This window comes from Struthio camelus, chromosome 7, assembly GCF_040807025.1.
Source record: "Struthio camelus isolate bStrCam1 chromosome 7, bStrCam1.hap1, whole genome shotgun sequence".
Lineage (NCBI taxonomy): Eukaryota > Metazoa > Chordata > Aves > Struthioniformes > Struthionidae > Struthio > Struthio camelus.
In genome coordinates this window covers 42,558,551-42,582,560 of record NC_090948.1, presented here as the reverse complement: position 1 = coordinate 42,582,560, position 24,010 = coordinate 42,558,551, and the positions used below count along the sequence as shown (strand labels likewise).

Genomic DNA, 24,010 nt, shown 5'->3' with positions numbered 1-24,010 from the left:
TCATATGCTCTCTGGTATAAATTAGAGCAACCTAATTGCTTTTTAGGAAGCCTGAAACGCTCGCATAGCCCGCAGCCCGCAGATGATAAGGCATAAGGAATTGGGACGGACATAATTTAATCCAGTGGTGCCGTGTCCTCAATTGCTTCGTCACACTAGCTGCTGAGGGATTTGGAAAGGGTGAAGGTAAAGCCTGGTTGTGTAGTACATGCGCACCTAGACCTGACCACCAGCTGTGGTCAGTGGGATATACAAAAAGGCAGGCAGTGATCTGAAGGGATTTGAATGTGGAAATATTAATATTAGAAAGTACCTGGCTAGCAAGGGAGACAAACTCACACTGTTCTCATTAAAAAAAAAAAAAAAAAAGAAGGCCGGGGGGAGAACATTTTGCAAACACAAGAGCAGATGAAAAAGGTACTTTTCTGCAGACGATTTTTATGCTGGATTACCTTTAGTTAGATCTCAGAGATGCATTGATAACAAGAAGAAAATCCAACTTTGCAAAGTGCAAATGTTCATCGTTCTTCGCGTTGTACACCAGACGCGAGGTTAAGGGTCAGAGCACGCTGAATCCTGTTAGCGTCTCCCCATAGCCTCCTATTAGCTGCAGGAAAGAGTGCTTTGATCCCTTGCACAAAGTATTTGATTCTTCATTGGCAGAGTGCAGTTTTGATAACAGATGTCTAGCATGAGAAAGCAAATATTAGCTGCTGTCGTGGCTCCATATGCTTGGGGGCTGTGGCATGTCCAGGGTGCTTCACTTTTCGTGCTTGTGTTTCCCACAGTTAGGTCAGAATTCACCGCTGCCGTGTCGGGAAGGCTCCTCATCTCAGCACGGCTGACGGCCTGTTTGGGTGTCACGGAGAAGGGGAGAAACCCTCCTCCAAAGCCACGGGCCTAAAACTCAGCTCTCTGCTCAGCCACAGCCTTCTTGGGAATTACCATTTAGTCTGTCTTCAGTTCCTTGTCTCAAAAGCGGTGATAGTTGCCCTTTCCTCCTGCCCAGAGATTTTGAGAAGATACCGACATTAAAGATCACGAGGCGGTGATGTAATGAGGCCATATAAATACGTGACAGAGCTCGAACCTGACACCTGGTTTATGGATAACTCCAGTTTTACAGGAAAATCCCCAGCTTCTGGCTTTTGGCAAGACCGTGCATGCAGGGCTTGTTGAGTGCAGCCATGGTCTGCATGTAACCAACCAATGACAGCCTGAGACTGAATCATTTTTGACTGCATCAACTGGCAGACAACAAGTTAAACATGAGGCAGCAGTGTGCCCTTGTGGCCAAGAAGGCCAAGGGGATCCTGGGGTGCATTAGGCAGAGTGTTGCCAGCAGGTGGAGGGAGGTGATCCTGCCCCTCTCCTCAGCCCTGGGGAGGCCTCACCTGGAGTCCTGTGTCCAGTTCTGGGCTCCCCAGGACAAGAGAGTCATGGCCCTACTGGAGAGAGTCCAGCGGAGGGCTATGAAGATGATTAGAGGGCTGGAGCACCTCTCCTCTGAAGAAAGGCTGCGAGAGCTGGGCCTGTTGAGCCTGGAGAAGAGAAGACTGAGAGGCGATCTCATCAACGTATACACATATCTGAAGGGGGAGTGTCAAGAGGATGAGGCCAGCCTCTTCTCTGTGGTGCCCAGCAACAGGACAAGAGGCAACGGGCAGAAACTGAACCACAGGAAGTTCCATCTGAACCTGAGAAAAAAACTTCTTCCCTTTGAGGGTGACAGAGCATTGGACCAGGTTGCCCAGAGGGGTAGTGGAGTCTCCTTCGCTGGAGATATTCAAAAGCCGTCTGGATGTGATCCTGTGCAATATGCTCTAGGTGACCCTGCTTGAGCAGGGAGGTTGGACTAGATGATCTCCAGAGGTCCCTTCCAACCTAAACGATTCTGTGATTCTGTGATTTTTGCGGTGGGGATTGCTAGGACTGACACATTGAGAACAAATACACCCATAAATTGTCTTACAATGCGTATGGGCTTGGCTATCATGGAGAAAAGGCAGGAAGGCATCTTTTGCAGTAGATCCAAGTCCTTCAGATACCCTTCCAACAATCAGCATTGCAGTTTGTGCTGAGAAATAAGGCTCCTAAATATCTCTAAATTAATATCAAACAAAAATAACTGTATTTTCGACAATTCAGAGGGAAGATAAGTGCAAAAATAGCTCTTTGCTGGGAAAACTTATGACAACACTGCAGAGGGAAATGCTGATGTCTTAATTCAGGACATCGGTGGAACAGATGTGCTCGTCTCTTTCCGTTCTCCTCCCTTTGTGATTTCTGCGAGCCACAGAGATTGGGCAATCTATATAACATGCCTGTTTTTACCAGCACGTAGTAGTATGGGATGTTCTTTTACTAATGGCGAAGGTTTTCCTTGGCTATTCAGAAAGAGTGGTGTTTATTAAGTGTCATTTTGGGTGATCCTGTCTCTGTTCCAGGGAACCAGAGTCGACCTTATGCTCTTGCACTTGTAAATCCAAATTGTAACTTTCCAAAGGCACAAAAATTATGATTCTCTCTGCTTTGGAGTTCAAAAAAGCTCCTTAAGTAATCTCTGGATCGGTTTGCTGTCCTTGCCTGTTAAGGAAATAGTCAGCTGTCCGTTAGCAGTGCTACATCTAGTGCCAAAAATCTGACCTAGATTATATTTCCCAGGGTTGTTCTGTTTTTCTTTTCAGGATTGATATTGCAATACACTCAAAAAACTGTTTGAAAGCACACACTAGATCTGGTCGGTTGAGTGTTTATATGACTATCTGTTGCATGAGAGATTGATTGAGACTCTACTGTCGCGGGGTTAATTCTTTGCACGTTCGTATTGTTTAGCGATCTAAAGTTTTACCGTGTTCTTAGGGCAAAGGATGATTTTATTTTGGTTTCATGTTCCATTGTTAGTTGGACAACAGTCTGGAATAAGTTGTAGGCAGTGGAAAGGTCTGGGAAATTTTCTGTGTGATGACTTTATAGCTCCTTTCTGCGCCTTGCATGAGCCTTCCATTTGTCACTCTGTGAAGTATTTATATTTGTGGAAAACTGGAAATTCCTCAGCGTTTGTGGAATGAATTACATATTTTGCCGTGTATCTCTGTGAATTTTGCAAGAGTGAAGTTAAGGCTGAGAATGTAATTGGAAAGCATTGCACGGTAGAGCTATAAAATCCTTCATTTTGGCAGAATTGTAAAATTACTCTGTTTGCTGTTATCAAGGAAAAAATATTCTTCTAGCAAATTTTTCCTCAACAATACTAGAAACTGTCTTCTGTTTTGGGGGGAGGAAGTGTTTTTATGTGGAAGTATGTTTTTATGTTAATTTGGCAAGTTCTGCTGTCAGGAGGAAAGTTGCATCCCAGTTTAGGGCGCATTGCTCAAGTCAAGCAACTTCTGCTTCCGTCGAGAAAATTTGTTACTGTTATTTAAAATAATAGCGCTTTCTGCTTTACCAATATCAGTGCACACTCAGAATAAAAGTTCACTGGTAATAGCTTCAAAGAATATATTTTAGACCAACATTTTACCGTTTCAGTAAAATCGTGTTGAGACTAGCTAATGAAATGCTTTTTGTGATTTTGCTGTGAGTTTGTAAAGTCAGTTCTTATTGACAGTTTAAAGGCATTTTCACATTTGCATATTCCTCTCTTTGATTCTCACTTTTAAAAGCAAATACAGTTCATTGCAGGTTACCTAAAGAGCGGCTGAGTAGATTCAATTAATATGCTTTTTTCGTTCACCGTAATAGACTAGACAATGAGTTTTGTTCCTCACGGCAATGAATATAACTTGTCTGAGTAAGCATACAAAATTTGTTACAAATTAAGAAAAATATCTGAAACAAATATGCTGATTTATATTGTTTACTTTAGAATTCATTTTTGCAAGGAATTGATTGCCTTTTTTAATAGTTATGGAACCGATCTAAGGATTTGTGAAAGAAAATTAGTGTTCCATGCACATTCTTCCATTATAAAGAGAAAAACAAATCAGATTCAAGCAAGCAGGGGGAAAGAGCATCTACTTTTCTTGTATTTCAATGGAATTTAATTAAAAATCCATATACTTATAAAAAGTTGCTTGCCATTTGAGAGGAATTTTATAGTGCAGTGACACAGCATAATACGAACCATTTGTTACTGATTGCACTTTCTGAAAGCAGGGAGTCAAGGTCTGTATGCTGCCCTGTTGACTAGGGAGACCTTTTGGTCTCTGTGCAGTAAAACATAAACAAAAACTTTTCCCTACTCGGCCAGTTAAATAGGAGTGCGTTGCTTTATCAGTGCTGGGGAGCTGTTTGACAAAAAGTCTACTGAAAAGAAGCAATTCGAGCAATAGTCACAGCAATGTGTTAGCATTTGGAAGAGACCCAAAATATAATTGAACTGATTGTTTGGATACAGATTTCAAGCCTACAGAAGCTTATATTCAAAATTAAGCACGTGCAACTGGTCCCAGGCAAAAAGTTCAATCCTTCTTTCTCATGTTAACGCTTTCGGTTGGCAGTTGGCAGCTTGAGTTTTCCCTTGAGTTAGCATCGTTCCTAGACCACATATATTTACCAAGTTTCAATTGGCTTGAGATACATATATATGTGTGTGTGTGTGTGTGTGTGTGTGTATGTGTGTATATACATATTTTTTTACTTACTGATTTTACTGTTCGCTAATTTTTAATTGGGTTTACTGATTAATTGATTCCACTCTGTTGCCCAGGTATTTCTAACTACTTATCACTCAGTTAATTCTTCATATTTCACATTGATTACCTGTGCATCAATTAGTATTTTAGCCAGCAGGCAACGCATCGATTTTTCTCCCCCAGTTCATTGACTGCTTGATTTGTAGCCTAATGTCACTATCAACTTTCACCCAACTAATCTGCTGTCTCTCCCATTATCGCTGCCATCTTTCATGGTAATAAATCCCCTTTTTTCCGTATGTTCCGTATATTCTCGTCTTCCTGAGCAACCCTCTTTTCTAACTCTCTTCTTCCATTTCCTCTTAGCCTGTTCCTATCTGCTGCTCTCACCTGTTTGTATTACCTCTTTGCTCTGTTAATCCTTGAACTCTTTCTCCTTGAATCCTCCTCCTTTGTCTTGAACTTTTGTCTTGACTTTTTTTCCTCTTCTTCCCCATCTGGATCTCTTTGAGCTTTTCCCTTTAAACCTCTGCCTATTCAACATCCTCTCTATCTTCAATTTCTCTTCCTTCTGAAATTCCTGTGTCTTCTCAGAAAATCATCCCATCCATTAATCTACTTTTATGTCTCTCTTCCTGTGTCTTTGCACTCAAGGAAGTGAAGCTCTCCCCCACTGACAGGACTTCTGCAGTTGATCTCTTACGGTGGCCTCTCATGACACCAAATAAATGTGTGGTAGTAGGGCTGCACTTCCTTTTCTCATATCCTCATCCTTCCTTTCTTCCTTTCTCATTCTTTGAGCATCTGCTCCTTCTCCGAGGGCATTAGGTTTTCTAATTCTTATTTTGTCACACTGCCAGCTACTTTGTTTCCTATTTCTCCTCTTATTTTTCACATCAGTCTTTGGTATGTAACTCTACAGGTGGATACCTGCTTTCTGTGGCTAAGTGTCAAAAAATGAGCCCTTCTGAGCTTTTGCTATGTTCCTGCAAGCTTCTTTCCAAAAGGGAGGTCAAGCCCGACGCAGCAGCTTGGTCACCTTTTTTAATCTGTGCCCTATCCATTCCACCTCTTGCAGCTTGTCATCAAACTCTGGGGGCATCGGGACAGGAGGCACAACCTGAGGCTAAGGGGCCACGAAGGTATTGCCTCCTGTAACAGCTGGTGACAACAGTTGGAGACCTGGTCTGTTTTTCGGTTAGAAGCAGAGAAAGAGATGTGCTGGAGCAGCACAGAGGAAAAGTAGCTGTGAGGTAGTTGCTTCTGCAATTTAGAAGAGCTGATTGCTTTCAAAAAATGATTGTCAGACTGCATCACCGTAACGATATGGATGTAGCTAGAATTAAAACATGGTTTCCAATGCTTTGTGTCTACTTAGAGCCAATTAGGGCAGGAAATTTATTTAATAGTAATGCGTTACACTGATGCATTTTTTAGAGTCTCTTTCCTCCTCTTTCTTTCTTAAAAAGGCACAGTGCTTATAAGAATCAAAGCTATATCTAAAGTCTTTTTAATGTACATATTACAGTTAAACCCTAATGGACTCACCCAGCCCAAGTCCCCCGGCTCACAGTCCGTAGATGTCCCACAATTTACTTAATATTCCTTGACATCCTTTAGTTTTAGAGATGGCTGTATACAACTTTATGAAGCTCAACAAACCTTCACCTGCTCAAGGCAGCTCCTACTCTTCAGCCAGTCCCAACGGAGTGGGACTTTTTTTTATAAGAGTCCCTAAACATGCTCAATATTGCTCCGAACTGGCTTTTTGAAAGTGGGCTGCAGGGAAGGCAACTTCAAGCGACCGTAGGACTTGAAGGCTTGTGTCCTGCCAAAGAAATAGCTATAACGATGTCAAATCAGCAGGTTGAAGTAAAAAAAAAAAAAAAAAAAAAAAAAAGAGTTGAGCAAACCTTATGATTACCTGGGAGAAAGCAAAGGAACCTCCTCTGCGCTCGTCTTGAGGCGTACAGAAGAGAGAAAAAGCGTCAGTGGCAGGCTGTCGACTTGAGAGAGGCACGTGGAGCACAGGTGCATGCGTTTCCTCCTGTGACAGTGACAGCCATCCCCTTGGATGATGAGGAAGATGGAGGTAGAAGGGGTCATGGCTTTAAAATGGGAAAAGGAAAGGGCAAAAAGCTCTTTTCATCACCTGCGCATCTCTTTCCTTTTGCACCTGGGAACTTGGGCCAGCCTTCTCCGAATATGGTCCCTTTTCACTTTCTTTTGCCATTTTTATATCCCTGAAAATTGCATTTGATGAGCACTGAGTTGAAGTCCAGTGAAAACTGGGGAGGAAGATGATGAAATTAAACCTAACAAGACAATGTTGTATTTTCAGTACGACTAAAAGATGATCTCGTTGGAATTTATGCCTACCTCATGCACTTTTTCTTTTGCTTAGTACTGTTTACTTTAGTGGACTTCTTCAACGAGGCAAGTTTGTTTAGAGACTGAATAAATCTTGTTTGAGTATGTATCCCACAAAAGGTAGAAGTGGTCCCATTTGCCTGACATCTGTAGCCAGGAGGGAAGCTGTGTTAAGACTGGGTATTCTGTTGTTATGACCTTTAATGGTGTAAGTGGACACAAAACTGAACTTGGAAGAACAATCAGGAAACTCCTGAATGATCACGACTGCAATGTCATATTTACATGAGAAGGCAAATGTTTTGAATTCATGGCCAAAATTCAGGAGCTACAGTTTCACCCAAGAGGTGTTCAGAGCTGGAAGTCACGGTGTGGAGATTATCTTTTGTTTTTTGAGTATGGTCAGTCGCTTGAGTTTCACTTCCCTTGAACTGTTGCCGTTTTTATGACCTTATTTCCATTATCCATCTTGCCTTGTCCGCAGCAGTGCTGGGTATAGCCCAGAAGCTAGTTTGGATGAGGACTGGTTCCAGCTCAGTTTGGGGATATTTTGCATGACTGTGGGACACTGAAATCAGAGGAGAATTTTTGGGAAAGAGGAAGAAAAAGAAAAGTATGGTACCGATAAAGAAGACAAAGAAGAATGAGCTGTGGGTACCCCCATCCTGTGGCTCATGCTCCCCTCCTCGCTGGCTCGTCTTGTAACGTGTTGAAATTTAAAATTGCAGAACAGTAGTGCCAAACCCCAGAAGAAACAAACAGGGAATTAAAGTAATCTTTTAACCAAAGAACTGTAAATTAGGAACATTTATCATATCTTGAGATTTTAGAAACAGCGGAGGCTTGCTGTTTTATTCATTTCTTTGTGTACCCAGTGGATTCAGTGCGAGCTGCACTTTGCATTTGCTTTAACTGAGCGTAATTGTTGAATATGCCTCTCCCAACTGCTGCTGTACTCCATGTTATATTCCTTTCATTTGGAGAAATTGATATAATCAAGTTCTTAAAAGCATGCATTATTTCTCAGGTATTAGGTGAGCCGCCAGTCCTTTTTGGTCTAATGAAAAGATATTTCTTAGCATACTGTTTGCTGTTTATTGTTGGAATTGTGACTAGTTATTTTGCAGCGTTCTCTTTTGCTTTTTTCTGGAAATCAAATGAACTGTTATCAGATTCCCACCTCGAACCTCAGAGGCAGGCTAGGACAACTGCAGTGGAGGACAGTTAAACCCACCATTTGAAATGTGTATCATTCCAGTAGCTTCTAAAGCTGTGGGCTTGAGCACCCACACACGATTAGTCCCATGAGGTGCAGTAAGACTGTTGTTGTTCAGGAAATTGCTTGTGCGGGAATCAGAAGCAAACTGCGCTGCAGAAGGCGTCACATTTAGAAAAGACGCCCAGATGATGAAAAACGTGATGAGTACGTTGTTTTCCCAACACCGTTAAGAGTCCATTAGAAAGCCACAGTGAGTGAGTGCAGGAAAAAGGAAATGTTTACCGCAAAGCTTTACAGAGAAGAGTCCCCTATGATCACTACAAAATAGTTTTGACTTTAATATATATATTCAAACTTCTCTTGAGTAGCAAGGCTAGTCCCGTAGGGTTTCTTCTTCCTAACCCACCTGTCCAGCCCTGCTCTCCGTGATGGGGTTGCATTAAAGGCATGAGTTAACCTTCAGTTCCCCATTGGCCACATGCCTTTTTTATATTGAACTTTTCCCACTTGGGAAGACATAAAGTTAAGCTCTTGTTTGGTGTAATCTTGAGGGTCAAAAATCAGACCCACTAGAAGACTGGACTGTGATAATTTTGCCCCTCAGATTTTTCAGGGAGCAGCATATTTAGATATGAGAGTGGAAAGTGGAGAACATAGTGGAAACATGAGAAACAACCAGAGAAAAAGTCTTATACGATTCCTAAGGAACTGAATGCAGAAGAACCTGAGCTTGCTTTTTTGCAGAGCTTTCCAGAAAACAAACATTTGTTTTAATGTAGCTAGCATTGCTGTTGTCATTTCAGAATTGAAAAATATTTGCGGCAGAAAGGACAGAACAGAAGCAAAAGTACTTTGAAAGCTGCCTGTGTTTAGAGTTTTGATGATGGCCCTGTAACTATTTTTTAAACCACCAGCAAAATAACTTATTCAGATCTATAAAAAATACACCTTGGGGTAGATGGATTATGCATCCAGAACTGTCGTCAAAACCATGTTATCCCCACTGGTTATGTGGCGCAAACCTGTGGCTTGTTAATAGAGCTTTTGGCTGCAGAGTGAGAAAGTCGTGCTTTCAAAGCTACCTTTGTGTTTCTCTTCCCCTTATATGACCTTTTAAAGGATTTTGGCCTCTCCACTCCACAGCTGCCGTGGGCTACGTAGGGCTCCAAACATCAAATCTATTTTCCACCTTTTTAAAATGTTCCGAGTATAAATACAGAAGTCAAAGGAATCCAGCCGGGGAAAAATGAGGTATGCCGAAGAAGTTTGCGTAACCGTTCAGTTAAGTCTCCAGAGTCAAGGTTTCTCCTTAAAACCTGTGTCAACACTTGGTCAGGCTTTAAAGCTTCTCGCTCTTTGATGGTGGTCAGCAACAGAAGCTCTGATTGAGGTTGGTGATGACAAAATGGGGTCAATTTATCCTTATGATGACCTTCTCCCAGACATAGGTTTTCAAGGTTGTAGGACCAGACAGATCATGTGGGAAAGATGGGTCCCGTAACGTGTCGTGGAGGATGACTCGGCAGCAGTGTGTTCACCACTGGCCTGAAGGGCTGTCGAGGAAGGGCCTGAGGTGCGCCAGAACCAGGGCGTTCGATGCTCCTGTGGTCAGCACAACTGCCGTCCCAGTGGTACAGCGATGTTCGGGGCACATCTGGGCACTCGTTCATGCATCCCATATTTAAGCCTCTCTGCTCTGCCTATTCACACAGGACAAGGTTTTGGCCCTTTGGGCACAGCCTTGGGAAAGTAAGAAAGATTATTTTTCCTCTAATTAGTGGAATGGTTTGAGTTTATTAGCTGTAAGTCATTTCCATACACAAAGGGGGGTTGTGATAGAAGCTGCTTTGCAAAGGGCAAGATGCAGAAATTGAGACTGGAGATTCTCTGATCTCGTTCTAGCCACGTTGTTACCGTTGCAAGCAAGAAGGAAAACAGGGACAAAGCAAACTCTGTGTGATGCTACACTTACTTAACTGTTAATGGAAGAAATTAGTGGCATAAAATAACATCTTTTCTCAGAGGCGAGGTGGTGTGTGATCACTGAGCCAACGCGACCTGTGTTAAGCACATGATCAGACAAGCACTTTCATTTGGGGCTAGTTTCAGTGGGAGGTTTTTCTTGGTAAGGACTTAAGTTTCAGTCTTAGAGGCCACAGTGACTCCCAGAAAAACAATTATTGTCAAAATTGGGTGGTTTGTTGTCATGGAAAATACTTTGCTGTTTCTAATTTTGTTGATGTTCAGAGTGAGATTAGTCTTATAAAAATCCAATTACTTCTCAAGAGAAGTTTAATTACAGAGGTTGTTTCTCCACTCAAGGTTGGGGTGCTATGCTGATGTTCAGCAAAAGACAGTACTTCAGAAAGCAGACTATGTACATTTTCAGAGGACAAACCAGCTTGTTCCTGGGATGCACTTATGCGTATGTGAGCACTTTTGCTTGGTACGTTGAGCACATCAGAGAAGCTAGTTGATGTCTCAGCAGATCAAGCCCAGTGAGTAATGGTTCCCCGCCATCCTAGGACTTTTGCTGCATCTATGGTAATACAAAAAGGGTGGGGGGGGTGTGGAGAAATTTCTGTGAAAGTTTCTATTACTGGACAAACTGGGTATCTCCAGGAAAGAGGCACTTGTTATACTGATGGGTCATGAAGGACTTACAAAGGAAGAACAAGTTCTAGGACTTCCGTTAATTCAGGTTGTAGAAGATTGTAGGTTTATGAGAGGTTCAAGCTGCTTTGTGTACTGAGGTTGATTTTAACCTAAATGTATGTGAAGACCATTTAGACACTGGGTACCACCCGCTTTGCAGTAAGATCTGGCCCTGATGAGTAATGTTGTTGCATAGAAAATAGACGTTAGAGCTTGCTTTTTTTAAAAAAAAAGACCTTTATGTCCATTTTCTCTTTTTTCTAAGGCGAAATAAGAGTTTGGAATGACAGTAACAGTTCGTGTGGAGGTCTTACTGTTTGATACTATCTGCGCAGAGTAGGAAAGTGCTGAACAACTTTCATTTGTCTTTCTTAGCATCGCTTTTCTAAGAAATTTCATTTCTGTGGTTACCCACTGCTGTTGCAAATTTACTATCTCTCTCCGCTTTCAGTCATACTCTAGATGTGCTTAGGATTTCATCCTGAATATTAAGCATCAAAATAGTTAATCATGATGGTGACATTGATAGTAATGGAGAGTCTGAGAATGGGAGCAAGATGCAGTGTTCACTGCTAGATCCCTCTTCAGATGCTGGAATTCTTCCTCTTCCTAAAATCGAGCTAAATTCAGGTCTTCTATTCTATGTTAGCACACATTGTCTGAATTACTTTTAATATGAGTTAAGCGTTCAGCTCATCATGCTGGCAGCTGAAGCCTACCATTTAGAAGAATAACTGTAGCCAATTCTGGTTATTTAGCTGGATCCTCCTAGTTAAACTTTTCAACAGCGAAGCTGCAGGCACGGTTATGTAGATGTGTGTCTGGATTCGGTTGCAAATGCACAAATATTCCTGGTTAAAACCGAGCTATAAATCAAGGCTAGCATTAGTTTATATGGGAGAGCCAGAAGTATTTAGTGCTCTACGTTAGTATCTTTTACCTCCCGCAGAGCGAGCAGGCCAAGTATCAGTGGATGCCCGACTGGGAAAGCCGGGCTTGGAGGGGGGAGAGGGACGGGGTTTGGTGGTAGGTCAGAAGTGAGATCTGAGAGCCCTTCTTCTCCAGCCTCCCTTGTTACATGGTATAAAAGCATGAAGCAAAAAGAGTTGTCCAGACTGGCTGTAGCTCCCACATGAGAGATCTAACCCTTTCCAAAATTATTTAGTTGAACTCAAGGATCTCTTCAATCACCAAGGAAAAGTTTATCTATCTATCCATCTATCTTTGTATTTCGATGAGAGGATGAAGATAGAAAGTGAAAGAGTTGATAGATGTTCATAGTACACAGATCTCCTTGTTACAGAACGTTCTCCAGTACGTTGTCTCAGTTGTAGCAAACCAAGTAGACGAAGAAAAACAAACCTGTCCGTTCAGCTCCTTAAAGATTTAACGAAAATGTCTTTTCTGTTATTCACAAAAAAAGGTGCTTGTAAAAATTCCCCGGTATTTGAAATAAGGGTGAGCCTCGTTCTTGAGTCCTGAAATCTTAACGATGCACAAAAGACCAAAACCTTGACAGTTTTGAGGGTAGCAGTTAGCAGAACTCAAGGCTTAACAAGTTGGATTTATGCAGAATTTCCAGGGAAGAAAAATTAGTGGTAAGATTAGAGGGGATAAGAAAATGGGCTGGTATGACATACTGGAAATGCTCTGTTGACTTTGTGCTGACTAACGACAGTTGAGAAATGCTCTGGTGAGTTTATAATGCTAGTTGGACCGTCTCTCTAATTCTGTTTTTTCTCATCTTCGCTCTTGCTGAGCCTGACTCAGTGTGCGTGAGGTAAATTGTAGTGGAAGTTTGAGTTTAGGCAATATATACGTGACATTCTCTTGCTTATGTGTAGTTCAGGTTTGTTTCCTATTAAAACCTTTTGCCTAAGGAACTGTTCTTTGTTCCCTAGAAAGCTAATTGAAGCTTCTTCTTTATTAGCTTTGTTTTTCTGCTTCCTGACATGTCCTTCCTGTTGGTATAACACGATGGCTTTGCGTTGGAGTTCAGCCTCACCGAAAAGAGTCGGGAACCTTGAAAATTGGAGTTTTGCACTCATTGCTTCTCTCCCTCTCTCGTTACGACAGAACAGAAGTATTTAAATGCCCATAGGAGTTCAGCCGCGTATGGAATACAAACTAAAATCAAGGCCACAAGAATTAATGGAAGAACATAGATATTATACATATATATATATTTTTTTTTTCAGAGTGGAACCTTTCATCTTTAACTTCTCATGCATAGTACAAGCAAAAAAAAAAGAGGGTAGGGGGAAATTTGAGACAATAGCGTTTCATCACTTATTTTCTTAGGAAGAAACCTATTATTATAGCACTCGAATAGCCCGTGATATGGGCTGGTGAGCGTGCCATGCGAGTCGGGCAGATCCCTTCCCTGCGCAAGAAATCGCGTCCTTGCCGGTGGAGTGGCTTCACTGTTGCGTTGCAGCATCTCCCACGTTTCTGTCGGGAATTACGCTCTGTAATTCCCCACCTGTGGGCACTTTTTTGTAGCCCGTATCTGTGTCTGTCATAGCACTTGAAATTTGCTACAGGCGTGTCTGCACGGTGCGAGGATTAGCCAGAATTCAGTCCATCCGTCTGGTGCAACGGCAGACACAAGGATTTTACAACAGAATTAGCAGTGGTTCAGGACCTTTTTTATTGCAGTGCTTGCTCGGGCAGCTACCACGTCTCATTCAAGAGGTAATAAAGTAGCTCTTGACCTACAGACGAGTACCTTAAGGGCTTCGTGTTCATTTGTAAAACAACAGGCTGGTTAGCATGACGAAGGCTCTACATTTTGTAGCATTTATAATTCATTGAAATGAGCCTTTATACCCACTTGCCAACGCTTATAAGATATACATATGTGGCTTGCTAGCGTATGACTGCTCTCAACAGTAATTTCTTGGCTTTGTCGTTGCTGTTTCTTGAGCGCTGACTGTCTTGGTTTTGGATGCCAAACGGTGACCTAGATGACTTAGCTTATAGTCCTTTGTTCCCCGCACATGCAAGACCTTTGTAGCTATTAGCTTTTCTGGTAGGTCATCTCAACCTCGACAGGTTGCACAACTCTATTTTTGCAGCCTGCGTTTCCCTTTGGGGGTTTTTCCACTCCCTTTTTTTGTCGGACTTCAGCTCTGGTTCTTCGCTCGAGAGAAGGAAATATAAGAATAGTTAATACAGACAGGTCAGCTCTTCCAGCGTGCCATTAATTTCTGTCTTGCTGTAATTCTGCTGTGGGCTGGAGTACCTTCTCTGTCTTTAGAAGTATACCCAAAAACCTATGTGAAAACCATTTTGTTCTTGGGCTGGTTTTCTGCAAGTGAAATGGAGTTTGTGTTGCTGAAATAGTGATTATGAATCAGCCATACCGTGAATATATTTGACATGTTTGCCTAAATGCTTGCTTCAGATGATGTATAATGCCGCCATATGTATCCAAGAACATTTTGTTGCTTTTAACTTGGCTGGGTAAAAGTAAGAGGCATTGTGATTGTTTTTATTTGCATGTGTCATAAGGGAGCTTGGCACTCTACATGCTTCACAGAGTACTTTCAGTCTAAATGGACGGAAATAATTTTCTTGGAAGGGCGAAGCACACGGATGAGTTGATTCGTGTTAGAGGAGGAGGATTTAAGAGGAAGAGTGAGAGCATTGTTAGAGCATGGGGAAAGACAGGTTGATTCAAGCAAAAGGAATTGTAGTGAGGTGAGAGGGGATTAACAGTGAAAGAAGTGGGCAAATACAGGGAAAGAGGAAGACGTGGACCAAAGGATGGGCCTGGAGAGAGATTCCAAAGAGGAGGTCAAGCAGAGTGAAAGCTGTGCACAAATGGGAATGGAAGGCTATCGTTTGAGTGTTGGGAGGAGGAGATGACTGAGCTGCACTATTCTGAATGAGAATCCAGAAAAAAATGCTACAGTAGTCGAGGGATGCTAAAGTAAGGGAGAGCTTGAGGCTCTTCAAGGCTCAAGATCTGTTCCCCTTCCATAGACTGATTTTATGGGAGCCTAGATGGGAAGGTTGGCAAGACGGATAGACGGGAATCAGATATGGCCGTAAGATTGTGAGTGTCACTGTTAAGCTGTTGTTGTAGCTGTAATTCGTGATGAAGAGCGAGAAAGGGGAAAGGGCTCAGGAAGTAGTTTTAGTCATGTTGAATGGGTTATTTGCCCAGAAATTTAAATTATCTTCTGTTAGTAAATAAATTAATTATCGGTGAAGAAAAAGTCGAGGAAAAATGCACAAAAATCCTGTAAGCACTAGCAATGAAGGCTAGTGCAGTGGGAAGGCATGAGGAGAGGAATAGGAGTGTGTGATTAGAGGATTATTGTTAGAGAGAAGGATCACAATGAATAAGAACCATTAGATTATATGTTGCAGCTTGTTTGTATGCCCTGAGCTCCCAAAACATCTGCTGAGTGCTGCCGTGCTGAAAATATTTTCTCAAGTTAGGTGGAAAGCTCTTAAAAAATCGTATTTCGACCAAAATGGTTAGCGGTTCTGATTGCCCAGCCCAGCCCAGCCCAGCGACTCCCTGCTGAGAAAGATCACGCCTACACTGATGTTCTTGCTTTGTTTTGTCTAAGCATCAGTTTGGTAAGGATTATGTGCAATGGGCATAGGTTACCAGTGGCAAAGCTAGAGACTTTTTGGACCGATATTTTCAATCATTAGTGATAATTTTGGATTTTTGGGTCCCTACGAGATGGCACTTGAAAGGATTTGATCCCAACACCTTATAAAATCAGTCCCTTTCAAGGAGTCTCAGTGCGGTTCAAAAATACGCATCCTCAAAACCTGCTATCCAGAACATCCCGTGTGAGAGCTAAAACTGTGGGTTTTTGTCCCCAGAGGTCCGTGGTCACCTCCAGGCTTTTGTTCCTGGAGTATTCAGGAAAAATACAGTAGTTATTAGATGCATTGGAACCCAGTAGGAATCAGGACTACTCACAAGTTCGTCTTCCAGATTCAGCTTCTCTGGTCCCTTTTCTAAGGTTGACGTTCAGTATTAGTTATTCTGATAGAGGACCTTTTTTGTTTTTTCTGGTCATTAATCTTTTGGGGAATCTAAAGAATATTATTTACCAGCATTCTCTTTTGACATTCGGAGTTTGTTTTCGGAGAAGTTTTAGTACTGTGCAAACATCCAAAGGCTAAGTATGTACACATACGTGTATACACCTTACTGATTTCACATTACAGTTCACTTTGATATATTTCCTTTTTCTATACATTTATTTTACATTAATATCACCCAAGTCCAGTGCTCCCACAGCCAAGAGTTGTTTTTTTCAGATACATTAGATATTTTATACAGACCTTTAAATATTTATTTTCGAGTTGGCATCTGTAATCCGTCTTCAGGTGGCACCAAAAAGGTTGAATATAAAAGAAAAAAACTACAGCTCAATAAAATGCAGTGGCGGGGGAGGGGGGGGGTCCTAAAGCTTAGCCAAATTCTAGGATTCTGATTAATTCCTCTTTCTTAGCTCCAGATCCATCCTCACTGTTGTTTGTACATACTTGGGGATTAAAAGAGCTTTCTGGGGCTTTATGCTTATTGTGGCTTAGAGCAACATGTGGGCCAGAGCCTCGTTTGTTTTACTAGGGGAACTTTTAGGTGAGAAGCTCTTCAAGCAGAACACGCTTGAAGAAAAATGCTATTTTTTTGCGCGCTAAATATGAAAGTAGAATTTTTATTTAGAACATACTGTTCTTTATTTCATTGGCGGTGTGTAAGCGGGTATTGATTTTGATGGCGTAATGCAAGGGATGGAGCTAATCTATTAGATTTAGATGCATACTTTGATAAGACATGCCATAAATTTAGCAAATAATATTCCAGAAAATAAGACAAAAAAAGGCAGACTAATACTTAAGGTACCTTGGTAACAGGAGAAGAGTGAAAATAATCGGCATTTGCATGCTGGAAAACAGACTGTATATCAAAACAACGAAAGAAAAAAAAATGGAAAAGAGCTATTTTTACAATAGATTTATTACTGTAATTTCAATTCATGTACTGTAGTCTCTGCTGAAAATTCCTGTGTCTAGTTTACTTAGTATAAATGGATTTAGGTTGGGAGGACAATTCATCTGGGCAAAAGCTGGCACTGGCGAAGTAACAAGAAAAATGGGCAAGCTATAAATGGATTCTTTTTAATTATTATATTCCTTGACACAGGGCAATTTTTAAATCGCGACCAATGTCAGACTTGGATGAAATTCATTCAGGGTTATGTTTCCGGAAGCGTTATCTTGCAAAACTGCCCAACTATAAGCTGAAGAGCAGTCTCTGATTCTGCTTGTTCTTATAATTTTTTTTTTTTTTTTTTTTTTTTAACAGACGCACTATGAAAGCGGAGAGTATATTATAAGACAAGGTGCTCGAGGGGACACTTTCTTCATAATCAGCAAAGGAAAGGTAAGTTGACGCTCCTTTTAAGAAAAACGTGATGATGATGATGGTGATGTGCTCTTGAAATTCAGTGCCAGCCAACACTTTCTCACCCTCCATCCAGAGGCACAAGCGTTGCAACCCTTGACATTTAATTAAACTTCTTGCTGCTGTATCAGTAGGGGAAAATGGCCTGGAGAGGGAAAACAAAATAGATCTCATGCTGTTTTACACATGTGCTCACAGTGAATGCTTTGGGGCTTGATAACAGTTATGAAGCCTCTTGCTAGATGACCGAAAAGCTCAGTGCTTTTGCCCTTGATTGCTTGTCGACACGGTGTGAATATTCCTGTCTTCGGTACCAGAGAGAGGGCCACGTTATTACTGAGTGCTTCATCTGCTTAATTTCTAAGCGCAGGGCCAAAAAGGAGAGCAGAAATGCCTGCTCGCTAAGTCCCTGAGTACCTTCCTATCTGTTCCAAGCCAGAACAGCTCTGCTCAGCCCAGGGTAACAGCAGACTTGCTTGGTGGCGTAAAGAAATTCTCCTGGCTTAAATCTTCTATTCAGAATCAAATAATAGGAACCCAGCGAAGTCTGAGCTTTCTCCGTGGGGAAGAAAAAGAGAAAAAAAAAAAAAGTCTGAAGTTTCTGTTCTACTACTCACAGGGGAAAATATGCTTTTTGACCAGTTTTTTAACCTTTTTTCCCGTAGAATCCTGGTGGGATTTTATAGATCTATTTTTTTTCTTCCATTTGAAATTCTTTTTGAGCTAATACTGTTACTCCTGACAAATATTTGGCTTCTTTCCACATAGTGGGAGGCGGATCGTCAAGGGAATGCACCGTGATTTCTCCCTACGGATGAGATGTGATACATAAAGAGTAAACACAAATGGATAAATATGCCTGAAAGCAGGCCAGTGCCAGCCTCCTGATTCATGGCTCTGACATTTGCACCAAGTCACATATTAGCGTAGGCCTTGTGTAATTAAAGATAACAAAAAGCCCCTGGCGTTCATCGAGGAAGAGTGCGGGTGTTGTATACTCAGTCCTGACCTGCGAACGGCACATATGTTGAATTGTTTCCTGAGGCTGTTGCCAGCTATCAGGTACTAAAACTAGCTTTTCACCTTCATCTTCCACTCTCGAGCTTGGAAAGCAAATCTTCATCAGAAGAAAAAAAGTGATATTTTTCAGGCGAATCAGATAATCATGGACAGGTTTCTGAAATGCATGTAATTATGGACTGTGCAGATATTATTAGCTCTGAAGGAGCTCCTAAGCAGGATCCTTCTCTTGCGTTCTCTGCTCTTCACTGTTGAGTTTGACGGTATTCTCTGATGCTTTTTCAGTTCCTCCCACCCAGAAGTAAAATTACTTGTTCTCCCAGCATAAGGACAACCACGATGCACACTTCAAAATCCTTTCTAGGGCAGACCTTTTTCCATGGGTGGTAGTCCATCCTCTGTGCTTAAGAGAATGTCTGTAATCCCTGCTTTCCAACTTTGCCAGGCAGAGCGATCACCTGAGTTAGGAAGTTGTCATTAATACACTCCAGAAGCTTCCTGGGTTGCTTATGCCCCACTGCATTGTCCCTTCAGCAGATGTTGGAGTGGTTCAAGTCCCCCTTGAGGATCAGGGCCAACAAACATGAGGCTTCTTCGAGTTGTCTAAAGCAAGCCTCATCTCCTTCTTCCTGAGCAGGTGGTCTGTAGTAGACTCCCACCGCGACATCACCTACATTGATCTGCCCTCTAATCCTCACGCATCTGCCCTCAGCTGGCGCATTGTCCATCCCTAGGCAGAACCCCTGTGCGTTCCTGCTGATCTCTCACATAAAGGGCAAGCCCTCTCCTCGCCATCCTGGCCCATCCTTCTGAAAGAGCCTGTATCCATCCATGGGAGCGCTCCAGTCGTGTGAGCTATCCTACCACCTCTCCAAGATCCCAATGAGATCATTGTATCTGCTTGTACCTGCATGCAGATCTCTAATTGCTCCCGGTTGTTCACCGTGCTGTGTGTTTAAGCATACAGGCACTTCAGAGGGACACCTGGCATGCTGATTTCCCAGAAAAAGGGCGAAAGCTTCCTCCATAAGGCTGTTCTATAGGCACTTCCTAATTGGTGCGCACTCACTTGAGGTGAATGCCCCTTCAGCCCCATTTTGTTTATTAAGAGGTCTCTTAATCCGTGTCACCGTGCACCCTTTGCTTGCCAACCCAGTCCAGTACTTCCTCACTTGGCTGTGGGTCGTCATCGCCCACCCCCATCGTTGCTGGTTTAAAGCGCTCCCTACCACGTTGGCAGTCAGTTGGCAAAGATGTTTTTGATGCGCTTGGTCAGGTGGATCCCATCTCTTCCTAGAATCCCCCCATCCTCCGAGAGGTTGTAAAAGCCAAATCACTGTTGTCAACACCCGCTGTGCAACTGGTTGTTGACATGTATGATCCATCCAGTACTCCTCTAGCCCTTCCCCCTGACTGGCAGGATGGAGGAGAAAAGCACCGGGGCCCCCATGCCCTTGACCATGGCTGCAGAGCCCTGTAGTCACTCTTGATACGCTCCAGGTCTTCCCTGCCCTTACCTCTGGTGCCCACATGTTCATTTTGACAGATGCCTTCACTGCTTTATCTTATTGTGGCAGCTGATGGCCAAAGGAAGGTAGTTAAAATAAAACAATGCATAGGGGCTTGCTGAGAAATTCCCAGACCCTCCGCTAGATCCGTGTGACCAGCCCGAAATTACCACAGGGACTAAGTTGTGTTCTGCTTAAGCTTCTCTTGCAACCGTACTGATTTGCAAAAGAGGTAGCAGTGAACGATAAAGGACGAAAGGAATGGGAAACTGCTTAATTTAATGCGTGTACTGAGACGCATGAGCTACGCAGTGTATATAAGAACAGCTCCGTGATAAGGGTACAGCACAAGCTAGGAGGAGGAGAGCCCTAGCCCTGAAACGTTGAATACATGAATCCGTGTGTGCTGTCTGGGCTTTCTGCAGTAGTGTCGCATGATGTCCCATCCTTAAACCTGACCCAGGCAGTTTAATAAGCCAGAAAGATTTCTGGCTCTAGGTCCTGTACCTGGGACCTCACATGTCCATTCGGCATTCAGCAGCTTCATGTGAATGTTATCGCAGTGAAAGCTACTTTTGAAAGCTCTCGCCTGCCTTTTATGTCAGAGCTGCTCTAGTGACAATGCCTGAATCAAGTGAACAGAGAAGACTTTTAAACTTCCTAGCTCATCACTTCTCTCAGAAATGCTTAGAACAACTTTTTTCCGTTTCCTTTCAGCCTTTCTTTCAGCGCTTCATGGATATTTCACGTAGTAGCAGAACCAATTCAAGCTTTTTCCCTTTTTCTTCTCCAACTCCATTCATAGCATGTGGTCCCACTTCTGCGCTCATTTAGTTGTTTGGAGGGAAGTGACTACCAATTTAACCTATATAGATTCACTTATCTGTCTCTACCTATGGTCAGCAAAAACAGCTATTCTTGCATACTTGGAAAGGTGCGTGCAGGAGCAGGAACTGTTTGAGGTGGTTTTACAACTGAAAAAAATGCTTGGGGAATCAGGCCTTACAGTTCTCCTCTATTTATTATAGTCTTAACTCCTCAAGTCCCAGTGAACAGAAATCAGAGTTTGTTCAAAACAACTTCTGTACAGAAATCCGTTGAATAAAACATTGGACGAAAACAGTTTGATCCTCTGCTTGCTAAATGCCGCTGTTCTGTGCCTGTTCAGTATTTCTTCTTTACAGAGAGATTATGTGTCATGCTGTGTCATTGTACATCGTTTTCCCTTTAAAAGCAATGGTTTGTCACCAATTTAATACAAGATCGTGTGGGTTCTTCGTCGGTGCCGTAGCTATTAAAATATGTCATTGCTTTGAACCATGTAGAAATTACTCTCCTGTAATCCCTTTGCATTCATGTTTTAGGAAGGTCATAGAGAAAGAGCTAAAAATATGTATTAAGCTTTCCTTTGTTTGTCCGAGATTTTTTTTTTGTCATAAGCTACAAATCTTCCTGGCTCATCTGTTATGCTTTCCCTGCTCTCATCTAATCTTTGATGAGTCACTGCAGATGTTAAATCTAGTATATGTTAAGTCTAGTGAGTGCTCATTAATGACTCAAACCCATTGTTTTCACCACCCATAAAAGAGTTCACAGAAGGTGCAAGGTGCAATTGTAAATTTATTAGTAAAATTAAACTAGAATGTCTCTAAGTCAGAGATAAAGTGTCCGACGCCCCCGACTTTGGCTTTGTGAATTTGCATATGGAAAATCTCTGATGAAAGCAAACAAACAGCCTGAAATGGAAATGGAGTTGAGAGATTATTCCCTTGTACACGGAGATGCCTTAAGAGGGTGCCTACCACCTTTGGCCATTGGGTCAAAAACACCCATCGTTCATGGAGACTTTTGAATCCTTAGTAACGAATGGAGCATGTCGTGCCACGTCTCAGCAACCAGTCCCCATCAGGGGCTTTGTCGCTACCTGGCTGCTAAGACTTGCATCCCATGCTGCTTCTGGACAGACCACCAAAGGCAAACCAGAGCCGCTTACTCAGATAATGCAAAGTAGAAGGGTCTTCAGAATATCAAGTATTACTTTTCTTCTGAAATTAGAAGTAAGGTGTTATTTTCCTTTAAATGTTCATGAAAACACTTGGGTTTTGCTCCAGCTATAATTATCTTTTCATTGAATTCAGGAGAGGGACCACTAAAAAAGAGAGGAGTCATCCTTAATCCTGTAAAGCTCCAAACTGTTTCATATCCGTTATGTATAAATGTAGTCTTTTTTTCTATCCCTTAAGTGAACTTAAGAAGTCATGTTGAACTAAGCTAACAGAAGCCTATGCCATGTGTCTGTCTTAGACACGTAAAATATTTGGAATCTATTTCTGCTGTTGACTCCATATGGGCAATGACTGTGCTTGTGCCGCCAGCTCCACGTTTAGAGCTTAAAACATCCAAAAAATATGAGTATAGTGCTTTTGCAAGAGTAGTATGCATCTTAGTGGAAAATAATTATTCATTTTCTTGAATGGTTTGAGACTGGCTTGTGGAGAAGCAGTAGCTGGCTGCTGACGCTGAGGGAAGAGCTCAGGACAGGAGAAGTGTGTGGCTCCCAGGGAGGAACGCAAATCAGAGGGTTTTTCTGAGAGATCCAGGAGATGACTGATCCCTCTCTGAACAAGCAGATTTTATCAATTAATTCAAAATTTTTAAAATGCTGGGGGGGTTTTGGCTTTTCAACAGGTGAATGTTACTCGCGAAGACTCCCCCAGTGAAGATCCAGTCTTTCTCCGCACTTTAGGGAAAGGAGATTGGTTCGGAGAAAAAGCCCTTCAAGGGTAAGTGCTCCTTACGATGTAGCTCTTATGTTGAGATATTTTTGCAAGTTGTTCTGCTGTCCTCAGGGGGCTCGTGCAGCTTGGAAATAAGTTAGAATTGCATTGCAAGTGGTTTTCCCAGCTGTGTTTTGGAGTTGTGCGTTGTCACTTTGTGCTGTGTACTGCAGTGAGATTGGACCTTAATAGGGAAATAAGATTTGGTTTGCAATTGCGTGGCTGAATATAGATCTCCCCAGCCTGTTCTTAGATATAATAAAATGGCTTATCTTTGCACTGTCTTCCCTGACCATGCATTTGAGAATCCAAAACGTTTGACACTTTCCAACGTAGGTCTGTTTGACGTGTAGGGTAAGGACATAATCGTGGTCTTCTAGGTGGAGTAGACAGCTGAAGGAAGATGGTGGTGCGTTTTTTTGGGGTTTTTTGTTGGTTTTTTTTTTTTCCCAGTTGTGGTATTGTATCTGTGTGGGTTTGGGGAAGGGGGTAATTAAATGTGAGCGATCCGTTTTTCACAAGCACTTCGCTTAGGAGATGACTTCGGTGAACGGAAGAATAGAAACTGTAAATCCATATTAAACGGATGATTGTTATAAAAGCATGCTTTATTTCCATAGGGAGGAATAAGAATAGACTTGTGCTTTTGGGACAGCAGGAATCTGGGGCACCCATTAATCTTAAAGGACAAACACTTGGTCCCATTCTGAGTACTTCTCTCTGCATATGAGCTATGGGACATCTCCTTGATAGTATGTGATAATACATGATAATATGTTCAGTCACTCATAAATCGGTGTTCTTCCAGAAAGAAGAAGCCAAAATGTTTGGAGCCCAACTTTTGTGCTACTTCTGGCAGCCAGGGAGTCCAGCACGATTGCTCGAGCACACAAAACTCTTAAGTCTTGCCTCTGAAAATCCGTAAATATTAACATACTGTGGTTATTAAAATAAGTATCCTTGTTTTGGTTACTTTTTTTTAATACTAAGGAAGAAGTGAGCTACATTTTTAAGTTTTTTCCCCACAAACATAAGTTAGAATCACTTTTTTTTTTTTTTTTGTAATCAAGGGCACGACTTGTCATGGAAACTTGATCCTGAGAGCAGGTGTGTTAAGAGAAGCACTAAATACCTTGAGATGCCCAGTCCAGTACTGAGAGCAGGCAACAGCGTGCCCAAGAAATTATCTTTTGAGGAAGAGCAGATATGGGAAATAAAAAGGAATTTCATACCTTGCATCATCCCTAAACAGTTCTAGTAATGCACAATGCCCCAACGACCAGAATTCCTCAGCCTTTCAAATGTGGTTCTCCCAGCGCAGACTGAACTTGTTTAATTTGCAGTAAGTACTTAATCTGCATATATTTAAATATTCCATATAT

At 42.1% G+C, this 24,010-nt stretch overlaps 1 protein-coding gene across 4 annotated transcripts in view; it reads left to right on the top strand.

The window, feature by feature from the left end:
* PRKG1 (protein kinase cGMP-dependent 1) overlaps window positions 1–24,010 on the top strand; it is a 543,168-nt gene that overhangs the window by 382,376 nt on the left and 136,782 nt on the right. For all 4 annotated transcript variants that reach the window (XM_068951109.1, XM_068951107.1, XM_068951111.1 and 1 more), the window contains exons 6-7: window positions 17,225–17,302; window positions 22,540–22,634. In XM_068951109.1, the coding sequence (XP_068807210.1) occupies window positions 17,225–17,302; window positions 22,540–22,634 (173 nt within the window). The remainder of the gene's footprint in view (window positions 1–17,224; window positions 17,303–22,539; window positions 22,635–24,010) is intronic.